Here is a 23,561-nt window from a genome sequence, read left to right on the forward strand (position 1 = left end):
TCACATGGGGAGGGTGCCTGCTGCTCACATGGAGGAGGGTGCCTGCTGCAGACATGGGGGAGGGTGCCTGCTGCAGACATGGGGGAGGGTGCCTGTGACACCCCAGGGCCTAGTTTGGATCCTGTCTTCCTCATTTCCCTCTGCTGCCTTGCCTATACCTTCCCTCCCTGGGTCTCCACTGTATCAGGAAGAGTACAGAGGTTAAGAGCACTGACTATTCTTCAGGTTGCTCCTAGTTCAATTCCCAGCAACCACATGATTTCTCATACCCATCTGAAGTGAGATCTGGTGCCCTCTTCTGGCAGGCATGCAGAACACTGTATACATAATAAATTTTAAAAAAGAGTAGGACATTCTCCAGGGCCAAGAGGCTCAAAGCCTGGTTGTCACTCCATGGCCATGGAACCTGAAGTTTGTTATTTAACCTTTTGAAACCCTGTTTTCTTCATGTGAAAAGTGGGAAGATCAGCGATTCCTACTTCATTGGGCCTTTGCAATAGCAACTGGCTTACAATAGCAACAGTATCAGCTACTACCTGCATGTGTATCACCAACTCTATTGTGAGTTGCTGTAACATGAAGGTCTAGACGAGGTATCTACAGGCCCAATCAGAGGCGGCTGAGAAAGGAAAGGGGGATTCTGGCCAGAACAGCCCTAACAGTGTCATAAAGAGGGTGCAATGTGTGGTGAGGGCCGGCTGCCAGGCCGGCTAAAGACCAGGGAGCGGGTGTCTACCCACACTATGTCTATCAAGCCACAGAGAGTCTTGCCCCATGACACTAACGATGCTGCCATCCTACCTGGGGCCCCCTTACCTCCAGAACTTGTCTCCAGCAAAGATGTATGTCTTCTTGTTCTTACTCCAGTTAAAGGCAGCGTCTACTCTCTGGACATCAGGGGGCAGGCCCAGGCTGGTCAGTGGCTTGGGATACCCTCGCTCCAGAGTGCTGGCAGAATAGACCCAGTACTCACTCCCTGAAGTAAGGGGCAGAAGGCAGGTCAGTGGCTGTGGAGAAATGCCTCAGGCCCATCTTGCCCTCCGCCATCATCTCTCTGGCAGAAGAGCCTACTGGGTCTTTCTCAACAGGGAATGGCCTCCTGCTCATGTCTTAGCTCTGTTTCTAGAAGCAGGCCTCACCACACCGTTATGCTTTGTTTCACTTCATTTTTGAAACAAGAGCTCATATAACCCAGGCTGGCTTTGAACTCCTGATCCTCCTGAGTACTGGGATTACACGGAGGCAGGCTGTCCCGCATCTGATGGATACAGTGCTGAGAACAGAACTTCTAGGCTAGATAAGCACTCTACTAACTGAACTACATCCCCGCTCCTGCACACAGTTTATGCCGGTTACAGCTAGTTACAAAAGGCGACAGTGAAAGGAGGCTAGCAGCCCATGGAAGTGTCATGTCTGCCACACAAAGCTCCTCTATCTGACATGTATAAAGTGCCCTGGGAGTCAAAGCTAGCCTGGCCAGGACCCGGGATCACCAAAGACGGAGGTGGAAGCTGTCCATATACGGGGCAGCCGGTGCCCCAAATCTTAGCTGCACCATCAAGGTCAGCCTGGGCTACATAGCAAACGCAAAGCCCAGCCTCAGTGATGGCATAAGCCCTGTCTCTGAACAAAGACAAAGCTAACAAGCCTAGTAAAGAACGGTGCTGGTTTGGCATCTAAATAGCATGTATAGAATAGTTTGTTTACATCCTGTTTTTAGATGCCACCCTACTGGAACTACTATTCAAACCAATGCATGTTACAAAGCATTGTATGTTAAAAATGAGAGGCTGGAGCTGCAGAGATGGTCCGGTGGTTAAGAGTGCTTCCGTTCTTCCTAAAGACCAGAGTTAGATTCCCAGTAGCCAGGTTGGGCAGCTTACAATCTCTGCCTCCTGGTTCCTGCTCTGACTTCCCTAGAAGATAGGAGGTAAGATGAAAGATGCCCTATAGAAATCCTAAGAACACCTGTAGCTCCACCTCAGGGGGACCAATGCCTCTGACCTCTGTGAGCACCCTCACTCATGTCTACCCTTGCCCCCAATACACAGACACACACACACAATATACATAATGTTTTAAATAGTTTGGGGTTGGGCTGTGGCTTGGTTAGTAGAGAGCTATGCACAAGACTCTGAGTTCCATTCACGGCATTCAATTATAGCAGATGTGATGGCAAATGCTTAATTTTAACACTTGAGAGGGGGCAGGAGGATCATAAGTTAAAGGCCAACATCGGCTATGCAGCAAGTTCAAAGCCAGCCTGGATTGCATGAGACCATGTATGTATGATGGAGGAAGGTCATTGGCTAATAAAGAAACTGCCTTGGCCCATTTTATTGGTTAGAACTTAGGTGGGTGGAGTAAACAGAACAGAATGCAGGGAGGAAGAGGAAGTGAGCTCAGACTCAACAGCTCTGCTCTCTGGAGCAGAGGCCATGCTCCCCTCTCCTGGGCACATGCGATGAAGCTCCGACCCAGGATGGACGTAGGCTAGAATCTTCTCAGTAAGACTGATGCTACACAGATTATAAGAGATGGGTTGATCGGGATATGGGAATTAGCCTGTAAGGGCTAGAGTTAATGGGCCAAGCAGTGTTTAAAAGAATACAGTGTCCGTGTAATTATTTCGGGGCATAAGCTAGCAGGCGGCCGGGGTGCTGGGGACGCAGCCCCACCGCTCTTATTACAACATATGTATGTGTGCATATGCATGTCTTTGTCTGTCTCTTTCTCTCTCACTTTCTCTGTCTCTCTGTCTCTCTTTCTCAATTTCTCTCTCTGTCTCTCTCATTTTCTCTCTGTCATACACACACACACACACACACACACACACACACACACACACCACACTAAAGGTCTAACTAAAGCAGCTACCAGCCAAGACTCTAGCAAGGGAGTGATGTTAGGGAAACATCACTGAAAGAAGACTGTTTCCTTTAGGAAAGGAACGAGGAGATTGACAAAGAACCCAGAGGGGAGGAAATGTCCCTCCTGAAGGCGAGGCTAGTTGATGCTGGGTGTCTAGACCAGCCTCCCAGAAAAATCCCGTATGTGTTGGCTAGCTTCCCCCTTTTGTCAACAGGACACAGCTAGAGTTGTCTGAGAAGGGAAAACTCTCAGTAGAGAAAAGTGCCTCCATAAAATCAGCCTGCTGGCAAGCCCTTGACATATTTTTCTTAATTAGTGATTGATGGAGGAGGTCCCGGCCCACTGTGGGTGGTGCCACTTCTGAGTGGGTGGTCCTGGAGTCTATAAGAAAGCAGGCACAGGCAGAGCCAATACAATGGGGAGCAAGCCAGTGTTTGTTCATGGTTTCTGGTTCAGTTCCTGCCTTGAGTTCCTGCCCTGACTTGCCTTCACGCTACACTACATCTGTAAGCTAAAATAAACCCTTTCCTACCCAAGTTACTTTTGAACGTGGTGTTTTATCACAGCAATAGAAACCCAACTAAGACCCTGTGCTTTGGGAAATCACATTGAGACGGATCTTTAGAGAAGATGGGGTGCCTGGAGGAGTGGATCCAGTTAAACGGGAACTGAGGGCCAGCAAGACCCTCCCACATACCTGCGAAGAACACAGCTTTCTCTTCCTGCGGGGCCTCGTACACAGCATCGATCTTTTCTGGGAGCTCAGGCCAGAAGGTGGCCACCAACAAGGGCCCTGAGGGCTTGTCACGTGGTGTCACGGTCCGCCAAATAAACCTGGGGATCGGAATGGGACATAAGAAGTCACACCTTCCGTTCCTCTAAACCGCCAAGTCCAATCAGAAACATGGTAGGGCAGTGGAAGGTGGCAAGATCTAGAGAAGGTTAGAGGGGGACACTGGGGAATAGGAGGAGATTGCTCTGTAAGACACCACCCTCCCTCTTGCCCCCACCCCTCCAGGAAGCCTCCCCAGACTGTCTCGGCTTACTGTGTTTCCTTACTCAGGGTCTCTCTGAAACACCAGCGCTGAGTGCCTGGAGCGGGTGCTGTTAATCTATCAGTCCTATTTGGTTAGAAGCCAACTGAGTGAGGCAGGGGCTGAAGGCGCTTCAAAGCATTTTCTGAACTTCAATGGAATGAAGCTGGGTGTCGTGGGTGTCTTATACCCTTAGTAAGAGCTGCGTTTACTAAGGGTATACAAAGAGCCAAGCACTTGTACAAATGAGCCTTGTAAAATGTAAGCCTCAGAACCACCTAACATGTGCGTGCGCTTGATGAGCTATCTGCCCAGCATCCAGCATCTCTCTCTACCATCCTTCCTCTCAGCTCCACACTTCTACCCATCCTTCAGCACCACGAGTCCCTGCTGCCCATGACCTCATCCCCATCCTAGGGATGGGTCCCAGGTGTCTCCAAACTTTAGACACTGTAACATGACTTAGCATTGTATGACCAAAACAAGAGCTGTCCTCAGCGGCAATGTGGCCTTAGTGGCAGGTTGGACACGTGAGCCACTGGCCCTCTGACTGTGATCCTCAGGCCAGTGGGCCGAGCTGCACCTGGGCATGTGTCAGAAATGCAAATTTCTGGGCCTGACCTGAGATCTATAGATCAGACTTCTCTGGCTTATGATTGAGACTCTGTTTGAACAAGCCTTCCAGATGATTCTGTTTGCCAAAGTTGGTTAGCTTAACATTCCTTGCCAAGCGTCTTATATCAATCAGCATGACAAGATTGAGCAGATAGACCAGTATCTCACCCCCAGACATCTCTCTCTCCGTCCCATCTCACCCCACACTTTAGCTGGACATGGGAAGCCTGTGGTCCTAACTGCCCCTGGCAGTCATCTTGGGACCCAGTCTTGGCATAAGGGCCATGTAAAAGTGTCAATGGACAAAAACGAGTCGCTGTCCCTCCTCTGACCTTTAAAACAAACAGCCTTACCCCTGGAAGCTATACCATGAAAGACCAATATTTCTTCCACTTTTTAATTTGAGAGAGGAGAAGGTGGCATCTCTGTTACTTGAGGGAGCACAAACAAAGCAGGGTTATGGCCCTAATTTGCTAAACAGCACTCAGATTATGATTATGATATCATCTGGACTGAAGTGCATGTCCAACTCCAAAATTCACGGACCCTGTAGTATTGTGCTGCCCTCCCAGAGCCTGGCACCAATGTTGGTGTATGTTTACTGTTTAATTATTTACAGCAAATTAGCTCAGTGAAGCACTGAACACCCAGTTAGGTTCTTTGGTAGAGACTGTGATGCTGTGTCAGAATCCGCTCTCGCCTGGGCATGGGCTCAGAGCAGTGTCTGCGATTCTCGCTTCTGACAGCTCTACACTACACTTGGTCACAGTTTCTACAGTGTCAAGTGCTCCAAGCTGGGGACCTTGCCGGAGACTAGAGTCCCCACGCACCTCTTCCCCCCTCCCTACAAGGTGCAGCAGCACACCAGGGGAATCTGTAATCACTAATACTGGCATAGGCACGAAGACCTAACTAGAATTGACTTACCATGTTTTGGTTTTCACTTCTCTCTCTACCTTCTTGTTATTGCCTACTGGCCAGTGGTATATGCAGTAAAGGGCAGAGCATGTGCGTCCCATGTCTGCCCCCATGTCTGAAGAGAAGCCCTTTGTGGAACAGAAGACATTCCTGGAATATCATTTAGCCTCCCCAGGCTCTCTGTCCTACAGTGTTTAACTCAGGAATTTTTATCTGTCTCTGCTTTATGGCTCCTAATCTGCCACTACTGTCACCACCCAACAAAATGCTGTTTCCCCTTAAAGGCCCTGTTGAGAGGACACCGCCACTATGAAGCCTTCCTTGACTGGGACATCTAGACAGACATTCTTTATATTACTGTCAATTTGCTATGGCTTTCTTTCCCTAACCACACAGTGGTACACCATCAAAGAGCATCCGGATCACTCGGGAAATTTGGTAAAATGCAGATACATGTGCCCTGCCCCCAGAGAGTACAGTCAAAGGGCTCAGGAAGAGGGCAGAAGCCCGTGGCCTTTTAATATCCTCATTCCAGGTAGTTCTAGCATAGGAGGCCTGTGTACTTCTCTTGAGAACAGTAATGTGACTTTAAACAGACCCCTTCCCCCACCACACATCTTCCCTTCCTCAACTACCATCAAGGCAATTGGCACACGGGCTGCTAAACTATGATTTGTTGAGGTGACGGCTAATGGGGATAAACAAGCTCACTCTGTACTTATTCTAGCACTAAACTCATCTGATCCTTAGTTTTGCTCTATTTGATAGGGTAAAATGTTAGCCCCATCTTAGAGATGGGTAAACAGAGGTACAAAGAAAACGATTAGCCTACTGGTAGCCATACAACTTGTAGATAGCGACCATAGTGTTCTACGTTGACAACCCAATTTCCTAACTATTATACACAATGAATGGGTGAGTGGATAACTGGATCAAGGTATGGAAGGATAATGGAGGTTAGATGGACAGAAAAAGATGCTTGGTAGATAGACAGACAGACAGACAGACAGACAGACAGACAGACAGGTGATAGAGGAATACTAGACAGTTCCTGCTATTACCCAGAGATCTAGGGCACTAGGGTGACTCTCAGCTGTTTGTCATGACCATAGCCTTGAAGAATGAAGGAAATAATTTCTCTCCACCTATGGTCACTTGCTTTCTATACAGACAGCAATTTGGCCACTTGAGATCAATAGCCCTCAGGGAGAAAGCCGATGGAAGACTGGCTAATCCCCCTACATTCTTCTCTCTAACCTACTTTAAAATCATGCCTGGATGTGCCTTAATACATAACAATGCACTCAATCTTTTACGGCTGGGCTGGGGTGAACTGGGATGCCCAGTTTAGCCATGTTCTTTGACTACATTGGTAAGAGATTCTCAGATATGATGTGCATCACATCTTTCTATATCCGCGAATGGTTTGATTTGGCCTCTTGACACCCTGTCATCTGCCACAAGTATCTGCTTACTGTAGGAGATTGAGTGGCTTGTGGAATGTACCTGACCTCCTACTGCTACAAAAACCTAGACACCTGGTAGACCCAGAATTCGAGAAAGCCACCTATGTGGAAGCCACTAAGATCTGCAGGTAGTGAGGCACACAGCAGAAACCGCTTACTGCAGGTCATTCTGTGAGGTCCCTGGGGTCCTCAGCAAACAGCGGGAACACAAGAAAGACAAAAGCAGCCTGACTTACCGGTCCTTGAAGAAGAAGATCTCACCACGGATTTGGGCAATGCCATCAAAGACAATGTCCTGTTTGCAGATCTCAGGAGTGACAGGTCCCAGCGTGGGGGTGGGGCCAGTACCAGTGTCAGTATCGGCATCAGGGGAGGGCCCTGGGGGATGGGGTGACACCTGAACTTAGACTCTCCCCAGCAACAAGACTTCTCAGCACCAGATTAGACCCCAATACTGCTCACTTAACCCATAAAGGTTAGAAGAAAGAGACATCTGCCTCAGGGGCACCTGCATGTAGACGGGGGAGCTAAGAGAAGGCTGAATCCTGTGTGGTAAGAACAGCAAAGTCTGGGTCCCCTCAGAGCTGTGGCACTTTCTTAAGGACTCACTTGTTTATTCCTCCTGATGAGCAGCCACATCTGAGGAAAGCAGGTCTAGAGAGGACCGCAATGCCACCCCTTACCATCTGGATCTCCAGTTCTTTCCCAAGTTCAGTGTCTCTAGGCTTTCCCACTCAGGTTCTACCTTCACTATTTTGCCTGATCCAGGAACTACGAGGACTATCTATCAATTATATGATTGATTTCTTTTTTTTTTTTTAGGCAATGGACTGACTTTTTAACCTCAAGCCTCTCCGAAAGCACAAACAATAAGCAATCACTGGCTGCAGGAACCAACTGTTATGTTTCTATCACAAATTAAAATATCAGCATCCTACAAAGATTGGTAACGTTCATTCCCATGCCGTCATTCTCATTCTGCGTCAGAGAAATCCTGCCGGATAGTCAGCTAACTCTTCTAGATCCTGAACTCTACCTGGTCACTGAAACCTAGACTTGCCTTGGGTTACACACCTAACTAATGGAGAGCCCTGGAAATGATGAGCCAATAGGGTCACGAAAGACTCATTTAGAAAGGACAGGGCTGTGTGAGTGGCCCTTTGAAGCATTACACCGAAGCCCAAGGATCAGGCACCATTCATGCCCCTTGACCATTCTGGCTAGATGAGATCTGGAATTTTCCACTTCTGTGGCCTCCCACCCAGGCTGTGGGATGACTGTAGACACCTCCACCCTCAGAGGCCCTGAAGCCGAGGCTTACCATAGAGCTCCTGGATCCCCTTGATGTCGTCCTGGGATAAGCGGAAGTTCTTGGTGTAGGTATAGATAGGCGCCATCAGAGCTCCAGGGTCCTGTGAGTGCTCCAGCCCCATTGCATGGCCGAATTCATGGGCTGCCACGAGGAACAGGCTATATCCTGATGCCAAGGCAGGGACAAGGGATAGAATTTGAAACAGAGCGACGAGACTGGCATCAAGACTTGCCTCATATGAAGAAAACTTTGGGGGACATCTCTGGGGTGGGCCTAAGGTTCTGCAAGTGGTATATTGATTTCTTTCTTCTCCTGAGAGCTCTGTTGCTTTTGAGTGGGTCAGCCAACATCCGCTTGCTCTTTCCCGGTGATGGCTGCTTGTGGTATGAGGGAGAGAGAGAGAGAAGCATCTGCTTCGAGGCTCATCTGTTAAAAATCATACTTCCTGGCTCTTTGTGAGAGTGGAGGTCAAAGCTGCTATTCGGGATTTCAAAGAGGGAGAGCCAATGGGATAGACTGGCCTGAGGGCTTCACCACTTCTGCCCGGGGAAGGGAGTGCAAACCACTCCCCTGGGAGTGTGACCTGATGATATTGCAGTATCTCCAGTCCCATAGGGAAACTAAAAACATATCCATGCCTGTATGTGTTGCTCAGGCTTGGCCACGGAGAACAGGCAAATGATGTACCACACCCTGTTATCCCACGGGCCCCACTACCACAAAAAAAAAAAAAATACACCCAAATTCTGTTCCTGGTTATCTAGGACATGTGATCTTATTTACAGATGTCATGAAACTGGAAGGCAGAGCCAAGAGTGGTGTTATAGGTCTATAATCCCAGTACTTGATATGCTGAAGTAGGAGGATTGTGAACTTGAGATCAACATGGACCACGTAGTGAAACGCTGCCTCAAATAACGGATAAGTTAAAGCACTACCACATTGCAATGGAGAGGCTCTTAACCCAGTGTGTCTCATGACCTCCTAAGAAGAGAGACGAAGAGACAGACGCAGAGATGGACATGTAATGACAGAAGCGGACGATAAAGTGATACAGGCTCAGAGGGAACACTTTGGTTTTACATGTCCAGCCCAGCAAAAGTAGGTTGATGCTGTTTTAAGGCACCAATACGTTATGCTTTGTACATGACAGCCCGAGGGGCCACAGGCTCTCCAGAGAGATGGAGATCCCACCTTTGGCAGAAGTTGCACAGAGCGGAGATGTCAGCATCTCTCCTAGCATAGGATTTGGGGCAAGAAAAACTCCTAAGGAAAGCTGATTTGTCCAGTTGCACTCACTAAGGACAATAGTAATAGGACTGTACTGGTTAACATTAACCGTCCATGAGACACAGCCAAGAGTCGTAGTTCAAGACTCTCAGTTGAGTAGTTGCCTTTATCAGGTTGTTCTCCGGGCTTATCTGTGAGGAACTGTATTATGGTTAGTTGATGAAAGCGAACGCAGACTCTATGGGCAGCTCCAGTCCCTGGGCAGGTGACCTGGTCTATAAAAAGTTCGCTAAGCATGAGCCTGTGGGCCAGACGGTGAAATGGGTGAGTGGTGTTCTTCATGGTTCCTGCCTTCGGGTTCTTCCCTTAAGTTCTTGGCTGCCCTGGATAGATTGCAACCCGGGAGTGTAAGCCTGCCTGTGACCATTTCCTTCCGAAGCGTTTATTCACAACAACAAAAATCAAACAAGGACAGAGGCTCGCTTAATTCTGGCAGGTCCTAGATTTGCCGGAACGTTTTGGGCTACCTGAAAACTGAAACCCTGGGCCTTTGGGCCCTGAAAGCTAGGCCCGAAGCACCCTGCTTATAGTCCTGACGACAGTAAGGTCATTGGCTGTCTTCTGCTAGTGACAGTCCTGCAGGGAAGGGTGGCTGGAGCGGAAGACAAGAATGGAAATATCAGGGCTGAGACCCACCCAGGACCAGTGCCTAGTAAGGGGGTCTCATTTTGGAAGCTGTGGGAGTGTCTGACTGAATTGGCTGGACCTTAGCAAGGAACCTGTCATCACTAGGGCTCAGCGGAGTCTCTACTCAGGTGGGGAGGTCTGAAGACCCAATGGGGGTCTCTTGTGGTAGTCTGAAAGAAAATGGCCCTCAAATGGCATGGCTCTAGTAGGAGGTGTAGCCTTGTTGCAGGAGGTATGACACTGTGACAGTGGGCTTTGAGGTCTCTTTTGCTCAAGCTTCCCTCAGTGTGACAGTCAGTGGACTTCCTGTTGCATGAAAAATGTAGCACTCCCAGCTCCAGCACCACGTTTGCCTGCACGCGGTCATGTTCCCTTTCATGATGATAACGGACTGAACCTCTGACTGTAAGCGAGCCACCCCAAAGCGGATCTCTGTGAGTTCGAGGCTAGCCTGGTCTACAAGAGCTAGTGCCAGGACAGGCTCCAAAGCTACAGAGAAACCCTGTCTAAAAAACTAAAAAAAAAAAAAAAAAAGAGTTGCTGTGGGCATGGTGTCTCTTCACAGCAATAGAAACCCTAACTGAGGTTCTTGTCAAGAGACAACATCTGTGCTGAAAGTCACCTGATCCTCAGAATGTTCTAGCTCAGGTGTGGAGGAGTGCAGGGCCTCATACCTTGGTCAGGACAGAAGCCCCACTTGCGGTCATCATCATAGGTAGCCGTGGTGGCACACCATATCTTCCCATCATTGCGACCGGCGCTGGTACAGCTCTCGTATTTATTGCCCAGGAAGGTGAAGGGGAAGACGCATGGGGCACCTTCCGAATTCCCACCCACGGTAGACATAGCTGTGGGATAAGGGACACAGGTCAAGGGGCAGCAGAGGATGTGAGGTCACTGCTAGACAACAATGACAAGATGCTGACATTAACATCCACTCCCTGGGTACTGATCCATCCTATTCACCCCGCCAACAACCCTGGCATGGTAGACATCCCGTAGTAACATCTTCTCCATATCATAGATGGGAAAACCCGAGATTTGAAGAACTTAAGAAACTTGCTGAGCAGATAATGCTAGAAATTAAGTATCAGAAGCCGGGCGGTGGTGGTGCATGCCTTTAATCCCAGCACTCGGGAGGCAGAGGCAGGTGGATCTCTGTGAGTTCGAGGCCAGCCTGGACTACAAGAGCTAGTTCCAGGACGGGCTCCAAAGCTACAGAGAAACCCTGTCTTGGAAAGAAAAGAAGGAAAGAAAGAAAGAAAGAAAGAAAGAAAGAAAGAAAGAAAGAAAGAAAGAAAGAAAGGAAGGAAGAAAGGAAGAAAGACAGACAGACAGAAAGAAAGAAAGAAAGAAAGAAAGAAAGAAAGAAGGAAAGAAAGAAGGAAAGAAAGAAAGAAATTATCAGAGCCAAGGTTTAAACACAGGCAGCCATGGTTCAGAGTCCAGAGCTGGACCCCTGTAGATAGGAGCAGAGAGGCCGAACATCCAAAGGACTGAGCAAGCTGATGGTCTCAACACTCTAGAAGGTCTCAATGATCCTAGATGAGTCTTTAGACTCAGTCTTAGAGACCAATCGCTGAGTTAGCTTCAAGAAGCAGACTCAGTAAACATAGGTTGCAGAAAGAGAGAAGTGAGAAAGGATGAATAACAGATTGAGAGGAGATATAGCCAAGAGAAGGTGAGAGGTGAAATTCAAGGGCAGAGGATGGGAGAGGAATACAGTGTGTGTCAGAGCTGGAAAACAAGGGGTGCAGGCCAGCGAGCAGGGTGCAAGGTGGCTGCCCAGAAGTCAAAGCACAACCGTACCAGCTGACTTCCATACTCATGTGGTACGGGCAGCTCGTCTCGGGAAAGGACGCTGTGGGTGGACAAACGGGTATTCCATGGTAAAACGCTTGCCTCTGAGGGGCAGAGAGAGGCAGTGATACCCACCGGTCTCTGGGCAGAATCCATACTTCTTATCTCGGTCATAGTCCTCCGTGGTGCCACACCAACGGTAGCCGTCTGTGCGGCCCTCGGTGGTACAGCTGTTGTAAGAAGTGCCCTGGAAGCGGAATGGGAACTTGCAGGGCTGACCATCTCCATTGCCACCCATGGTAAACAAGGCTGGGGAGCAGAAGACAGGGAGAAGATGCCATTGAGAGAGATAGCGGCCTGGGCAGAGCTGGCTAGTCACCCACTTGCCGGCTCATACAAGTCAAATTGTTGCTGTGTTAAAATATCAACTGCAAACAATCTCTAGGCACTGGAGAGATGGCTCTGAGGTTAAGAGCAATGGCTGCTCTTCCAGAGGACCCAAGTTTTGTTCCCAGCACCCAGGTCAGGCAGTTCACAACCATCTGTGACTCCAACTCCAGGGAATTTGATGCCTCTAAGCTCGGAGGGCACCTATACTCTTGTGCGTATACACACACACACACACACACACACACACACACACACACACACACACCCCAACACGTAATTTAAAATGATAAAAAAAAAAAATTTAAAAAGCCAGTTTCTACTCATTGGTGATGATGTGCTCGGCTGAGAGAGCTCCCTTCCCTTCTGGACAGCTCTTCTGTCGCTGTTGTCCCTGCAGGAGTGCAAGGAGAAGGAGGCAGGGGCAGCTGGGGTCCAAGCCTCCCACGCCGATGACCCCAGGTAGGGCCAGGACTGGAGCACAGGGAGAGACGGGATCAAGGTCAGCCTGTCTTGGGCCCTCCCTTCCCTCCCTCCCTCCACTCGAGTTACAAAATGGTGTCTCTGGAATTGCCAACAAGCAAAACCACAAGTGCATAACAAGGACCATCTGTGCGCAGCCGTGCCAGAGGTGACCTCACCAGGCCTGTTAACTCTACCACAGGTTGAATGGAGTCCAGCCCCTGGCCTCCCAAATTCAGAACTCTCTATCTGTGTCGTTCTGCTCATCCCCAACCAAGACACCTTTCCCTGATGAAGCTGCAAGTGTGGGACCTAGGGAAGAAGCGAAGTGAATCCCAGAGACCCTGGTGATTCTGAGTGGGGAAGGGCTACGTGATAACTCGGATCCCACCAGTTCTGCTCCTGCCACCCAGAAGCCCATCTCCTCTGGGATCAACCCTCCTCCCGAAGAGAAGGTCAGGGAGCAGACACTGAGTCAGCCATCAGGAGGGGCTGAGTAATCAGAATTGTTGCCCCAGACCCAAGCACGTGTGCACTAAGCGTACTTGCACCTGGCTATGGACCAAAGGAATGGCTGGTGTCCGACACAGAGGAAGCCTTTCCAAGCTCATGAAATGGGAGGCTGTTTCCATATCTATCCACGAAGACTGTTCTAACAGAATGGCTGACTCAGGAGTTTCTGTCTTTCCTCATGTCCTACTGGGAAATGCAAGGCACAGACTTTCAAAATCTCTCATTTACTAACAGTCAAAATAGCTTGAGTCTTAGTACAAAGTTCAGCTTCCGTGACAAAAGTGTAAACAGTCTGCGGGGAGAGGCCAGTGTTGGAGGAGAGCATGCCGAGCATGTGTGAGGCCATGGGTTGGATCTTCCAGACAAAGAAAGAAGGAAAAGAAAGATGTCAACAGGAAGACAAATAGAAACTCTTTGTTTGTTTCCTTCTGTCCAGATGGTTGGTGCTAGTGTTGCATTGCGAGAGGGACAGGGAGAGCCACAAGCATATACAATTATATACAATTATAGTCGCTCCTCACCCCAAACAGACTGTCCTCAGTCTATGATCCGGGAAAGTCTTTATGGGCTGGGAAATAAGCTGCTACTGAGAAGTATGTTTGTATTTTCTCCCGCTTCTCCAACATTTTCTGGACTTCTGATCTCTATAGCCATCAAGTGAGATGGCCTGGCCAAGTATGAAGCCATGCAGATTCTTAAAAAGATTTATGATTAGAAGGCATGTCCAGGATGTTTTCAAAGTTGATTGAGTGTGTATATCAATACCCTTCCCTTTCCACACTTTTACCTCAAGTGATGGTAGACGGGGCAAAGAATATTTTGAGCTTGCATGAGCACTGGAGCATGTACACACGCACACACGCGCACACACACATATGCACGCACATGCACACATGTGCGCGCACACACACACACAAATACAGAGTGGAGCTGGAGGCCTTTGTCATGATACAAGGATAGAAGGCAGAGTCCGATGTCGTAGCTGTGACCACTTACACTGACTTTCGTTGGTACTGTGGGACCAGTGTGGGAAGGAGGGCTAATATTCTCAGACTGGAGCCCCTACTTCAACCAAGTACCAGCTTGGGCTGAGCCCTGTTCTCTTGCCACTGTTAAGCGTCAATCCATCTCTGTGCCTCAAGTTTATTCTCCCATCCTCCTGCCATCCTGTCCTACTGTCCTTGAGCCCTGGGTCTTGTTTGGAGTGTAAAGTGGCCCCAGAAACAACCATAGGGTCTGTGAACATATCTAAGGTCATTCTCATGTATATTAGAAAAAAATAATATGCCCAAATTCATGATCTCACAAATAATACTGAGAAACTTAAAAACCTGAGGTGACTTAAGCAAATATGAAGTAAGTACATATGGTCTTACACCACAAAAGTAACATTTATTTTTAGATTTATTTATTATTATGTATACAACATTCAGCACGCTAGAAGAGGGCTCTAGATCTCGTTACAGATGGGTGTGAGCCACCATGTGGTTGCTGGGAATTGAACTCAGGACCTCTGGAAGAGCAGCCAGTGCTCTTAACCACCGAGCCATCTCTCCAGCCCCAAAAGTAACATTTAAATCACAACAGACCACACATATAGTGGCAATCCCATGTGACAGTGGTCCCATAAGGTCAGACTGGCTGGTAACTCTATACCCATCTCAGCTTGTTTAAGGATGCTGTGTTCCCATGGTGATGATGAACCTGGACAGCTGTGCACTTTCTGTAACTTGTGCCTGACATTAAGCAATATATGCTATAACTGTAGAGGAGGCTGGATATGGGATGAAGGTTAACCGGTTGTGGAATGTGGAAGGGGAAGGCATGGCAGAAACACACGTAGGCTGGGGACCTGGGTAGGATGAGGGTTGAGACCAGGGCAGACGCTCACCTTCATGGGGGCAGAAACCGTACTTGCCATCCTTCTCAAAGTTGTAGGTGGTGGAGCACCAGAGGAAGCCATCGCTGCGGCCAGTGTCAGTGCAGCTGTTGTATTCCCGGCCATTAAACAAGAAGGGGAACTTGCAGTACTCGCCATCAGCATTCCCATACTTGACCCGGACCACTGTAGGGGACACAGAGCAGGACACCTACCTCTCCAGGGCCTCCATCAGACACTAGGCTGTGGGCTCACCCTAGAGGCTGACTTCCCTCCTCCATCTCATCATCCTCACCCCATCACAGCAGATGAAGGGCTTAAGGTTGATTTTGCTTGCTAGGGGACCGGGAAGCATATCGGTGGTGGTCGTCTTACCTTGCCCTTCCCCCAGGGTCCACAGCTCATCGTCATCAAAGTGAGAGTCTCCCCCAACACCAGTGCCAGGGGCGAAGGCATGTGCCAGGAGTCCATCCTTGCCATCAAACGGGTATCCATCTCCATGCTCTGAAACCCACACTGGTTGTTAGCTTTTAACGTTCCCACACCCCAACAACTTGGTTTTAAGACCAGCTACACCCTCATCTGTGTTTGGAATGCTTCGCTCTGCTGAGCACCTGTCTCCTACCCTTTTCCCATTGGGGTTCTCAAGGATAGGTATTGCAGGGAGTTGACGGGAAGGCTCTAGCTTGGTTGCTACCATGCGGTGGACCACACCGCTCTCAAGTCCACAGGGTGCCCTCACCTGCACCACTGACCTTTGCTTCCATCGCTATCAACAGCACTGGGTTCACCCATGTGCCTCCAGTGCCACGAGAGCATGCTAATCACATATCCTCCTGACACCCGTGCCTCCCATCAGCGCCGTCTACCTCGCCATGCCCTACTCTCATGACAGACTGTCATCACTACCCAGGGAGCTAGCCCTCAGGCCTACGGTGACAGCGTGCTCACCTTACTCCCCAGTCTATGCTCTTCTTCCCCCACCCTCCGCCTTGGTTGCTTTACCACCTTGTACCTACAAAAGCAGCCTTCATATTTATGCTGCGGCCGGTTCATGCCAACAGCTTTGATGGTGGTTTGACCCAAGATTCTATTCCACCTTCCCCCATATTGCTATTGTGAGAACTGAATTTTATTTTATTTTATTTTATTTTATTTTTTTTGGTTTTTTGAGACAGGGTTTCTCTGTGGTTTTGGAGCCTGTCCTGGAACTAGCTCTTGTAGACCAGGCTGGTCTCGAACTCACAGAGATCCGCCTGCCTCTGCCTCCCAAGTGCTGGGATTAAAGGCGTGCGCCACCACCACCCAGCGAGAACTGAATTTTAATTAAAAAGCCTTTTGTATTACTTTAAATCCAAGTCTCCATTTAGGGACTGTCATTTAGAGGGTGCGGTAGGTTTTTGCTGTATGAAGGGTTGGTTCACTGTGGGGCAGCCTCTGCTCTCATGGTCATGGCTCTATGGCTCTCCAATGTTGGGCAGTGTTCTGCCACTTCCAACTAACTCACATCCATTGTCTGCACCTTCTTGGTAAGCTTCCTGCCCTCAGGATCCCCGCATGTCTCAGATGTCTACATGGCCCTGCTGCAACACCCTCCAGCCCCTCTCTGCCTACCCCAGCGGCCAAAGTTGATCATGATGTCAGCTTCCCCATCGTGGATGCGAGTGAAGCGCAGTGGAGTCACGTCACTCCATACTTGTAAGGCCCGAGCAAAGGCATCATCCACCGTCTCGGGATCCAGGTCGGGTGTGTAACCAATGATCCTAGAAAGGGTAGAAATGCATGCGAGTGTGCACATGTCCATTTGTACAACTGTCTACGTGCACAGTGTATGTATGTGCAATGTCCTTGCACATATGTGTTGAGCCAAGCTAAGTACATCCTCCTATAGTTATTGATCTTTCCAGAATCCCAGGCCTCCTCAGCTCTCACTTCTGCCTGGGACAAGAACACCAGGAACACAAACAGTGCAATATTGGACAAAAGGCAGAGCTCTCCCCTTTGATAAATGCCAGCCACACAGAGTGGAGCTCTTAGCTCTATTAGCAACAAATCATAACAAAACTATACTATTAAGGGCTTGAGAGATGCCTCAGAGGTTAAGAGCACTGGCTGTTCTTCTGGAGGTCCCGAGTTCAATTCCCAGCAACCACATGGTATCTCACAACCATCTATAATGAGATCTGGTGCCTTCTTCTGGTATGAGGGTATACATGCAGGCAGAACACAATACACATAATAAATCTTTTTTTTTAAAAAAAAACTATAATATTAAAACCACAATTATCAGTTGCTTATCAAGCTTCCTCTACCTACTCCAATGGTCCAAATGATGATAACAATCATCAACACTTATTAGACGCTTCTCTGTAACAAACTTTGTGGAAGCCCTTGATTGACATGTCATCTAATTTAGGTTCCCAATCACCCCTTTAGGAAAGAAATTTCTTATTCTTGCTTTATAGCCAAGGATACCAACTCAAAGTGTGGAAGAACCAGACCAGTGCCCTGATGTTAGTGAGTATGAGACTCAAGTCTAGGTCTGCCTGGTTCCCTCACCAAGAACTCTGTCTCTGTATGGTCAGATCTCAGTAATGACACTTTGTGGGATCCCTGAATTAGAAAGACGAGTCCCAGGGAGACTCACATCCCTCAGGCTGCTGGCCCCGCATCCCCAGCCCCTCCTTGACACCTGTATGTGATCTGGTTCTTGTCCCACTTGGGCTTTCGGGGAAAGAAGTTGTAGTTGGCCACATCCGGGTTGCCGCAGCGTGGCTTCCGCATGGTCTCGATGGTGTTCTGGTCCAGGTCACCTGTCTGGGGCAGCCCAAAGAACTTCTGCATCTTCTTGAGGGTGTCCTTCAGCACGAAGAGGTTGCAACTCTCCTTGGGGCAGCCATAGAAAGTATTCAAGTATTGCTGAAAGAGACAGGTAGGCTCAAAGTCAGGAACCAGATTGGGATGGCAAAGCACACAGCCCCAACAACTCCCCAAATAACCCCTACTTGGGACAGGATGGAATTAAGGAGTTCCAGGACACTGAGTGAAGTCTTAGGCTCTCAAATAAGTTCTGTCACCCACCAACTGGGTGGTGCGTCTATAAATGGAATAGCTACCACCTTTTATTTCCCTTAATTTATTAGATGTTAATTTATGTACTGCTCAGTATACATAAGACAGCTTAAGGGATGTGCTGAAGCTGAAACTACTCACAGATGGCAGATCTGGACTTGACTCCAAGCAGTCATGCTCCAGTGCCCATGCTTGAACCCTGATACTCCAGCCTCTATCTTACTGAACCTCCCGACAGACCTGGGCATACATTGTCTTCCTTCTTTTTTATTTTCTCTCTCTCTCTCCCTCCCTCCCTCCTTCATCCCTCTCCCTCCCTCCTTCCCTTTCTCCCTTTCTCCCTTCCTTCCTTCCTTCCTTCCTTCCTTCCTTCCTTCCTTCCTTCCTTCCTTCCTTCCTTCCTTCTAAAGAAATTCAGTAACTGTGTGCATGGGATCTGGTAGCAGACCTGAGTTTCAAACCTTCCATCTGTGATCTCTAAACAGAGAATGGTCTTCTTCTTCAGAGGGTCTGCCTCAGACTACCAGCCAGCACTGATAGATGCCTACCTACCACAAGCCACTCCTTGGGCTACTGCTGGGGTAAACTGACGATCAGGACCTGCACTTCAAACCCAGTGCAAGAATGTGGGCCGATCACCAAGAAATGCGAGATGACATACGTGGGAAGGGCTAGTTGGAACAGTGAATAGAACCAGAAGTGATCCGGACTGGGTCTCACCTCCTCGGCGGCAGTACCAAGGAGGGAAAGGAGGGCATGGCAGACAGTAGAGGTGAGAATGGCGGTGTAACAGCCATAAGGCCTGGTGTTGACTAGTGCTTCCCAGGTGCCAAACACTCTTCTAAGAACCTAAGAGCACCTCCCCATTGATCACAAAGATGGGTGCCTTTCTGACCCTCTGACTCCACAGAAATGGCCACTGCAGAAGTTCCAATCAATCTTCAGAGCTCAGTGCACTCCCTGAGAGGAAGCAGGGAGCAGCGGAAGCTCAAAATCCCCTCTGTTCTTTTTCTTTTTTGTCTAGGATCTTTTCACTGTAAAGCCCAAGCTAAAGTTGAACCCAGGACCCTCCAGTCCCAGTTTCCCCAGGCTGGCTTCACGGTGTGCACCACAGGGCTTACCCCCACCCCCCACACCCTTATTAAGCTTTCTTTACTAGCATGTGCCTCTAGGTCACAGGGGCTTCTGTAGGCTACAGAAGGTATGGAGACCCAAGTAACTGCTCCTAAGTTACACTCTTAGTCAACAAACAAATCACTTTAGACTCTTGTGGGGGGGAGTAGTCCTCTAAATATTTTAAGATCTCCCAACCCATCTATCCAGAGAGGATGGAGGCTCTAAAGGGAGGACTGTGGAAAGAGACTTGGTGTCTCATACAGCAGGGACATCCAAAGGCTATCCAAGAGCATGTGATTCCTACTTCTGGGTAGACTAGGGAGGAGGCTGGCTGGAAGATTCCTACAATGGTTGAATAATGGCAACAAAGGTGCAGATGTCCTGAGACCTGACATCTAAGCCAATTCAAGGCCCATGGATGGCGAGAGGTGCCTACTCCTGGCTGGGTCTTGCCTGGCAGCTGTCTTCCAGTCTGGTTTATGCAAATCTGCTACCCGGGAGCCCCAGAGCCAGGCGCACGCTCACACAACAACATCTGAGCCGCAGCTCGGATGCTGGCCAAGAAGGAGGTCGTGCTGGCCGCTGGCCGACCCCAGCCCAGCTCAGTCCGCCCCCGCCCCACGCGCCCTGGCCCTCTGCGCCTGCTCCTCACGCCCGCCCACCAGCCTTGTATCCTCTGACCTCAGAGAAAAGTTCAAAGAAACTCAGCTCAGACCCTCCTGGTCAACTTCTGCCTTAAACCAAGGCATCAAAATGCACCTTCGGCTTCCCTCCAGTCTCTTTGATTTGCCAAATGGGCCCCTCCAGAGTCTCACCAAAGGCCTGTCTCCAGATGTGTGCCAAAGTTTCCCATAAATTAGCCAAGCCTTACTTTGGCTATCTTTCTATGCGCAAAGGCTTATACAAATTAAATATGCCAAAGCACACTCCTGATTTTCAATAGATTCCCCCTTAAACTGGGTGTACTAAAGGCCTGCCAAGATACTTGCCAAGGGCTCTCTTGCCAGTTCTCCTGATGCACCCAAAAGACATTTATAAAGCCCACCTCGGACCAAATCCCCTAGGTACGCAGACAAAGTCTCTGTTATTCACAAAAACAATCCTTTCCAGATGTTTCCCAAGGCAATCATCCCCCTCCTTTGCTCCTTCCTGGTCCCTGCGATGTACCTTGAACTTACCCAAATTACTTATCAGCAGCCTCCTCTTACCCAAACCCTCTCCCCATCGTTTACAAAGACCCTAGCAGACGTTTTACCAAAGCCCCTCCCGACTCGGTAGGCCAGTAGGAAGTCAGAGGAAAGTTGGCCTCCGCTTCCAAAGTTTGTCTAAACTTTGCTGGATGAAGCCAGCGTAGCAACTTACCACTGCCAACTCTTTGTCTGTTTTGGGGGCGACATCGCCAGGGAACTTGATGATGGGCGATGGCGCAGCGATGGCTCGGCCCAGCAGGCAGCCCAGAACGCAGAGAACCCGCAGAGGGCCGGTGAGCGCTCCCCACGCCATTCCTGCCTCCATCGTTGCGCTCCCGGGCTCTGCGTGTCACCCTGAGGTTGCTGGCTGTGTACTGGGGTCCGCCCGGCTGGAGCCTGCTCCACACGGCGCCGTTCCGAGGTCCCCTTGCTAAATAGGCTTGGATTTGCACGGCTCAGGGGTTCATAACGGGGTTCCGCGTGCCAACTAGCCCGGTTACCTCGGGTGCCTGGTGGTGGTCGTGGCAATCCCTTTGTGTATTTAAAGCCCTGGATGAACACACAGCAGCCTCCAGCCACGCTCGGGGGGAAGTCTGGATGCAGCGGAAACAAGGGGCGGGCAGACGCCAGATGTGGCCGGCTGGGCTGAAAGAGTGCTGGCAGCACCCAACCGGGTGGGGAGGGTAGGGGAGTGAGGCGGGCGAGAGGGGTGGCGCAGTCCGACCCGCCCCTCTCTTCCCCACTCCCATTCCCTCTTCTCAGTTTCTTCCTACCTCTTCTTGCATTTCCCATCCCCCTTCTGCCTCCAGCTACCTCCAGCGTTGCTCTGTAGCTGGGCTCCTTATCACCGCTGCACCTACAGGCTCCCACCCAGGAGCACAGCTAAGGACCCTCGCGTTAAACAACTGGTGCTGTAGAGGCTCTTGATATTTAGAGATTGGATGGCGGCCTTGGCTTTGGAGGGATGCTGGGATCAGTAGACTGAGCTCCGTGGGACAGGGGTGTTGGAAAAGTGATGGTTGGAAGCAAGAGGACCCTGACCTTTATTGAGAGTGTGAAGCAGAACTTTTAAGCCAGGGAACCTAAGAGAGGAAACTGAGACGTAGAAAGAATCAAATAGAAGCTAGTAGAATCTAACTTACTTCCTTCCTTCCTTCCTTCCTTCCTCCCTCCCTCCCTCCCTCCCTCCCTTCCTCCCTCCCTCCCTTCCTTCTTCCCTTCCTCCCTCCCAAAGTAGGCATTTGCTTGGTGGCACTGGTAGTCCTCAGTGGAACACATACAGTGAAGAACACAGCACTCCACCATGAGAAAGGGCCTCTCAGGAGAGACAATTGAGTCTGACCTTATCCACTGCCCCCCCCCCACACCAACTAATATGGATATTCCAGAAAAGCTTCCTGGAAGAAGTGCCTTCTGAGCTGTTCACGTGCGCTTGGGGCACAGGGCAGGAGCAGGACAGACATTTCCAGCAAGATATATCAGAGAAGGAAGTACCTTCTATCTTAAAGGTAGAGGCTATTCTGCCCAAGGGGCCAGCAAGGACAAGTCTGGGAAGAAGAAGTTGGGATTAGGGTAAGGTGGGCCTGATTATAGGAGCAAGGTCATGGGCTGAGACAGCCAGCATCACTGCCTAAGGTGCTTGGAGATCGTGGCAGTTATCCCATGGCTTGGGAAAGCTCTCCGACTTAGGTCTCAGTGGGCTTCTAACAAGTTCAGGCTTGCCCAGCAGGCCTGGGATGGGGTTGACCAGGGTCAGCAGCAAGGAGTCTCTTGGGACCAGGATCTGTAGGAGGAAACTGGACCATCTGAGTGAACAATCCAGGCTTTGGGGAGGGGCAAACTCTGGGGAGGGGGTTGCCTGCTGACCCAGCCCCATTTGGCACCGGGCCCTCAAGTCCTGTGGATAGCCAGAGAGCCAAGTTGGAAAGTGGGTAGAGAAAGTGGAAAAAGTTGTCTCACTAAAGCCGGGGTTACAAACTCGTGGCTTGTGGGTTGAATGCATTTTGAAATTCGGGAAGCCTTATGTAAAAATCAGATTTTCTGTTTCTGGTTTCGTTAAAAAAAAACTATCCAAGACCTGGCAACCCTGGGTACCACTTTCCATGTGACAGCCCTAGTTACCCACATGTCACCTACTATGTCAAATAGTTAGCTAGATACTAGCTACCTCGAAGGACATTAGGGCTGAAATACTAGACCACATCGTAGAGACAAGGACAGGAATTGTGGAATGCTTACAGGCCAGAGGAATGGGATCTGAATCATAACCCAACAGGGGACGTTAAGTCCTGAGACATCCAGGACTATCTGCTAGTTATTACTTGGTAACAAACTAAACCCCAAAACCTTGCACAATTCCTACCCAGCAGAACCTTTCATGTACCATTGCCTTCTCCAGAAAGGCAATCCAAATGGGCCTGCCATTCACCTGGGGAAAGGTATCCATTCTAGAGCCTGTAAACAGCATGAAGCCTACCCACAAACACATCGAAACAGTGGTGTCTGTCATCCTGTCCCACCCCCATCCCAAGAAGCATGCTTTCCTTTCTTTTGCCAACAACCGTGTCTTCTTCACCACACTCTGCCTGTCTCATCTGAATTCTTTCCACAGAGATAGGGACCTGAGCCAATAGAGCAGAGACCAGAATCATGTTCTAGTAACATCTGGCATCATTTTCAACCTTTCCCTAAAAGACTTAGGGAGACCTGGAGCCCAAAGAGCAGAGGTTTGGGGCTCCTCTGAGGGAGGGAAAGACTTTTCTTTTGAAGTCCCTAGGTGGAACTTGGGGGAATTAGTTGTCTTCTACTATGTGGTTCTAGGGATCAAACTCAGGCCATTGGCTTGGTAGCAAGTGCTGCTTTAACCGACCTGCCTTTACTTGGAGTTCTTTATAGAAGCATAAGGGGATTCATACAGGACTATGGATAAATGAGGAACTGGTGTGGGAGGTCCTTCTGTCTATGTGTTGCTTTTATTGGTAAATGAACTGGCTTGGCCTATAGCATGGG

General features: G+C 49.5%; 1 protein-coding gene across 1 annotated transcript in view; it reads right to left on the minus strand.

Annotated features, from left to right (window-relative positions):
* The window catches only part of Mmp2 (matrix metallopeptidase 2), a 27,503-nt gene extending 6,318 nt beyond the window's left edge, over positions 1-21,185 (minus strand). The window contains exons 1-11 of the mRNA XM_005369593.2: positions 20,725-21,185; positions 17,867-18,093; positions 16,789-16,937; positions 15,550-15,678; positions 15,187-15,360; positions 12,069-12,242; positions 10,808-10,981; positions 8,226-8,381; positions 7,141-7,282; positions 3,569-3,705; positions 817-976 (exon numbers count right to left, since the gene is read on the minus strand). Of these exons, the coding sequence (XP_005369650.1) occupies positions 817-976; positions 3,569-3,705; positions 7,141-7,282; positions 8,226-8,381; positions 10,808-10,981; positions 12,069-12,242; positions 15,187-15,360; positions 15,550-15,678; positions 16,789-16,937; positions 17,867-18,093; positions 20,725-20,877 (1,775 nt within the window). The 5' untranslated portion in view covers positions 20,878-21,185. The remainder of the gene's footprint in view (positions 1-816; positions 977-3,568; positions 3,706-7,140; positions 7,283-8,225; positions 8,382-10,807; positions 10,982-12,068; positions 12,243-15,186; positions 15,361-15,549; positions 15,679-16,788; positions 16,938-17,866; positions 18,094-20,724) is intronic.
* Between the last annotated feature and the right edge of the window lie 2,376 nt (positions 21,186-23,561).

Source organism: Microtus ochrogaster, unplaced genomic scaffold (genome assembly GCF_000317375.1).
Source record: "Microtus ochrogaster isolate Prairie Vole_2 unplaced genomic scaffold, MicOch1.0 UNK54, whole genome shotgun sequence".
NCBI lineage: Eukaryota > Metazoa > Chordata > Mammalia > Rodentia > Cricetidae > Microtus > Microtus ochrogaster.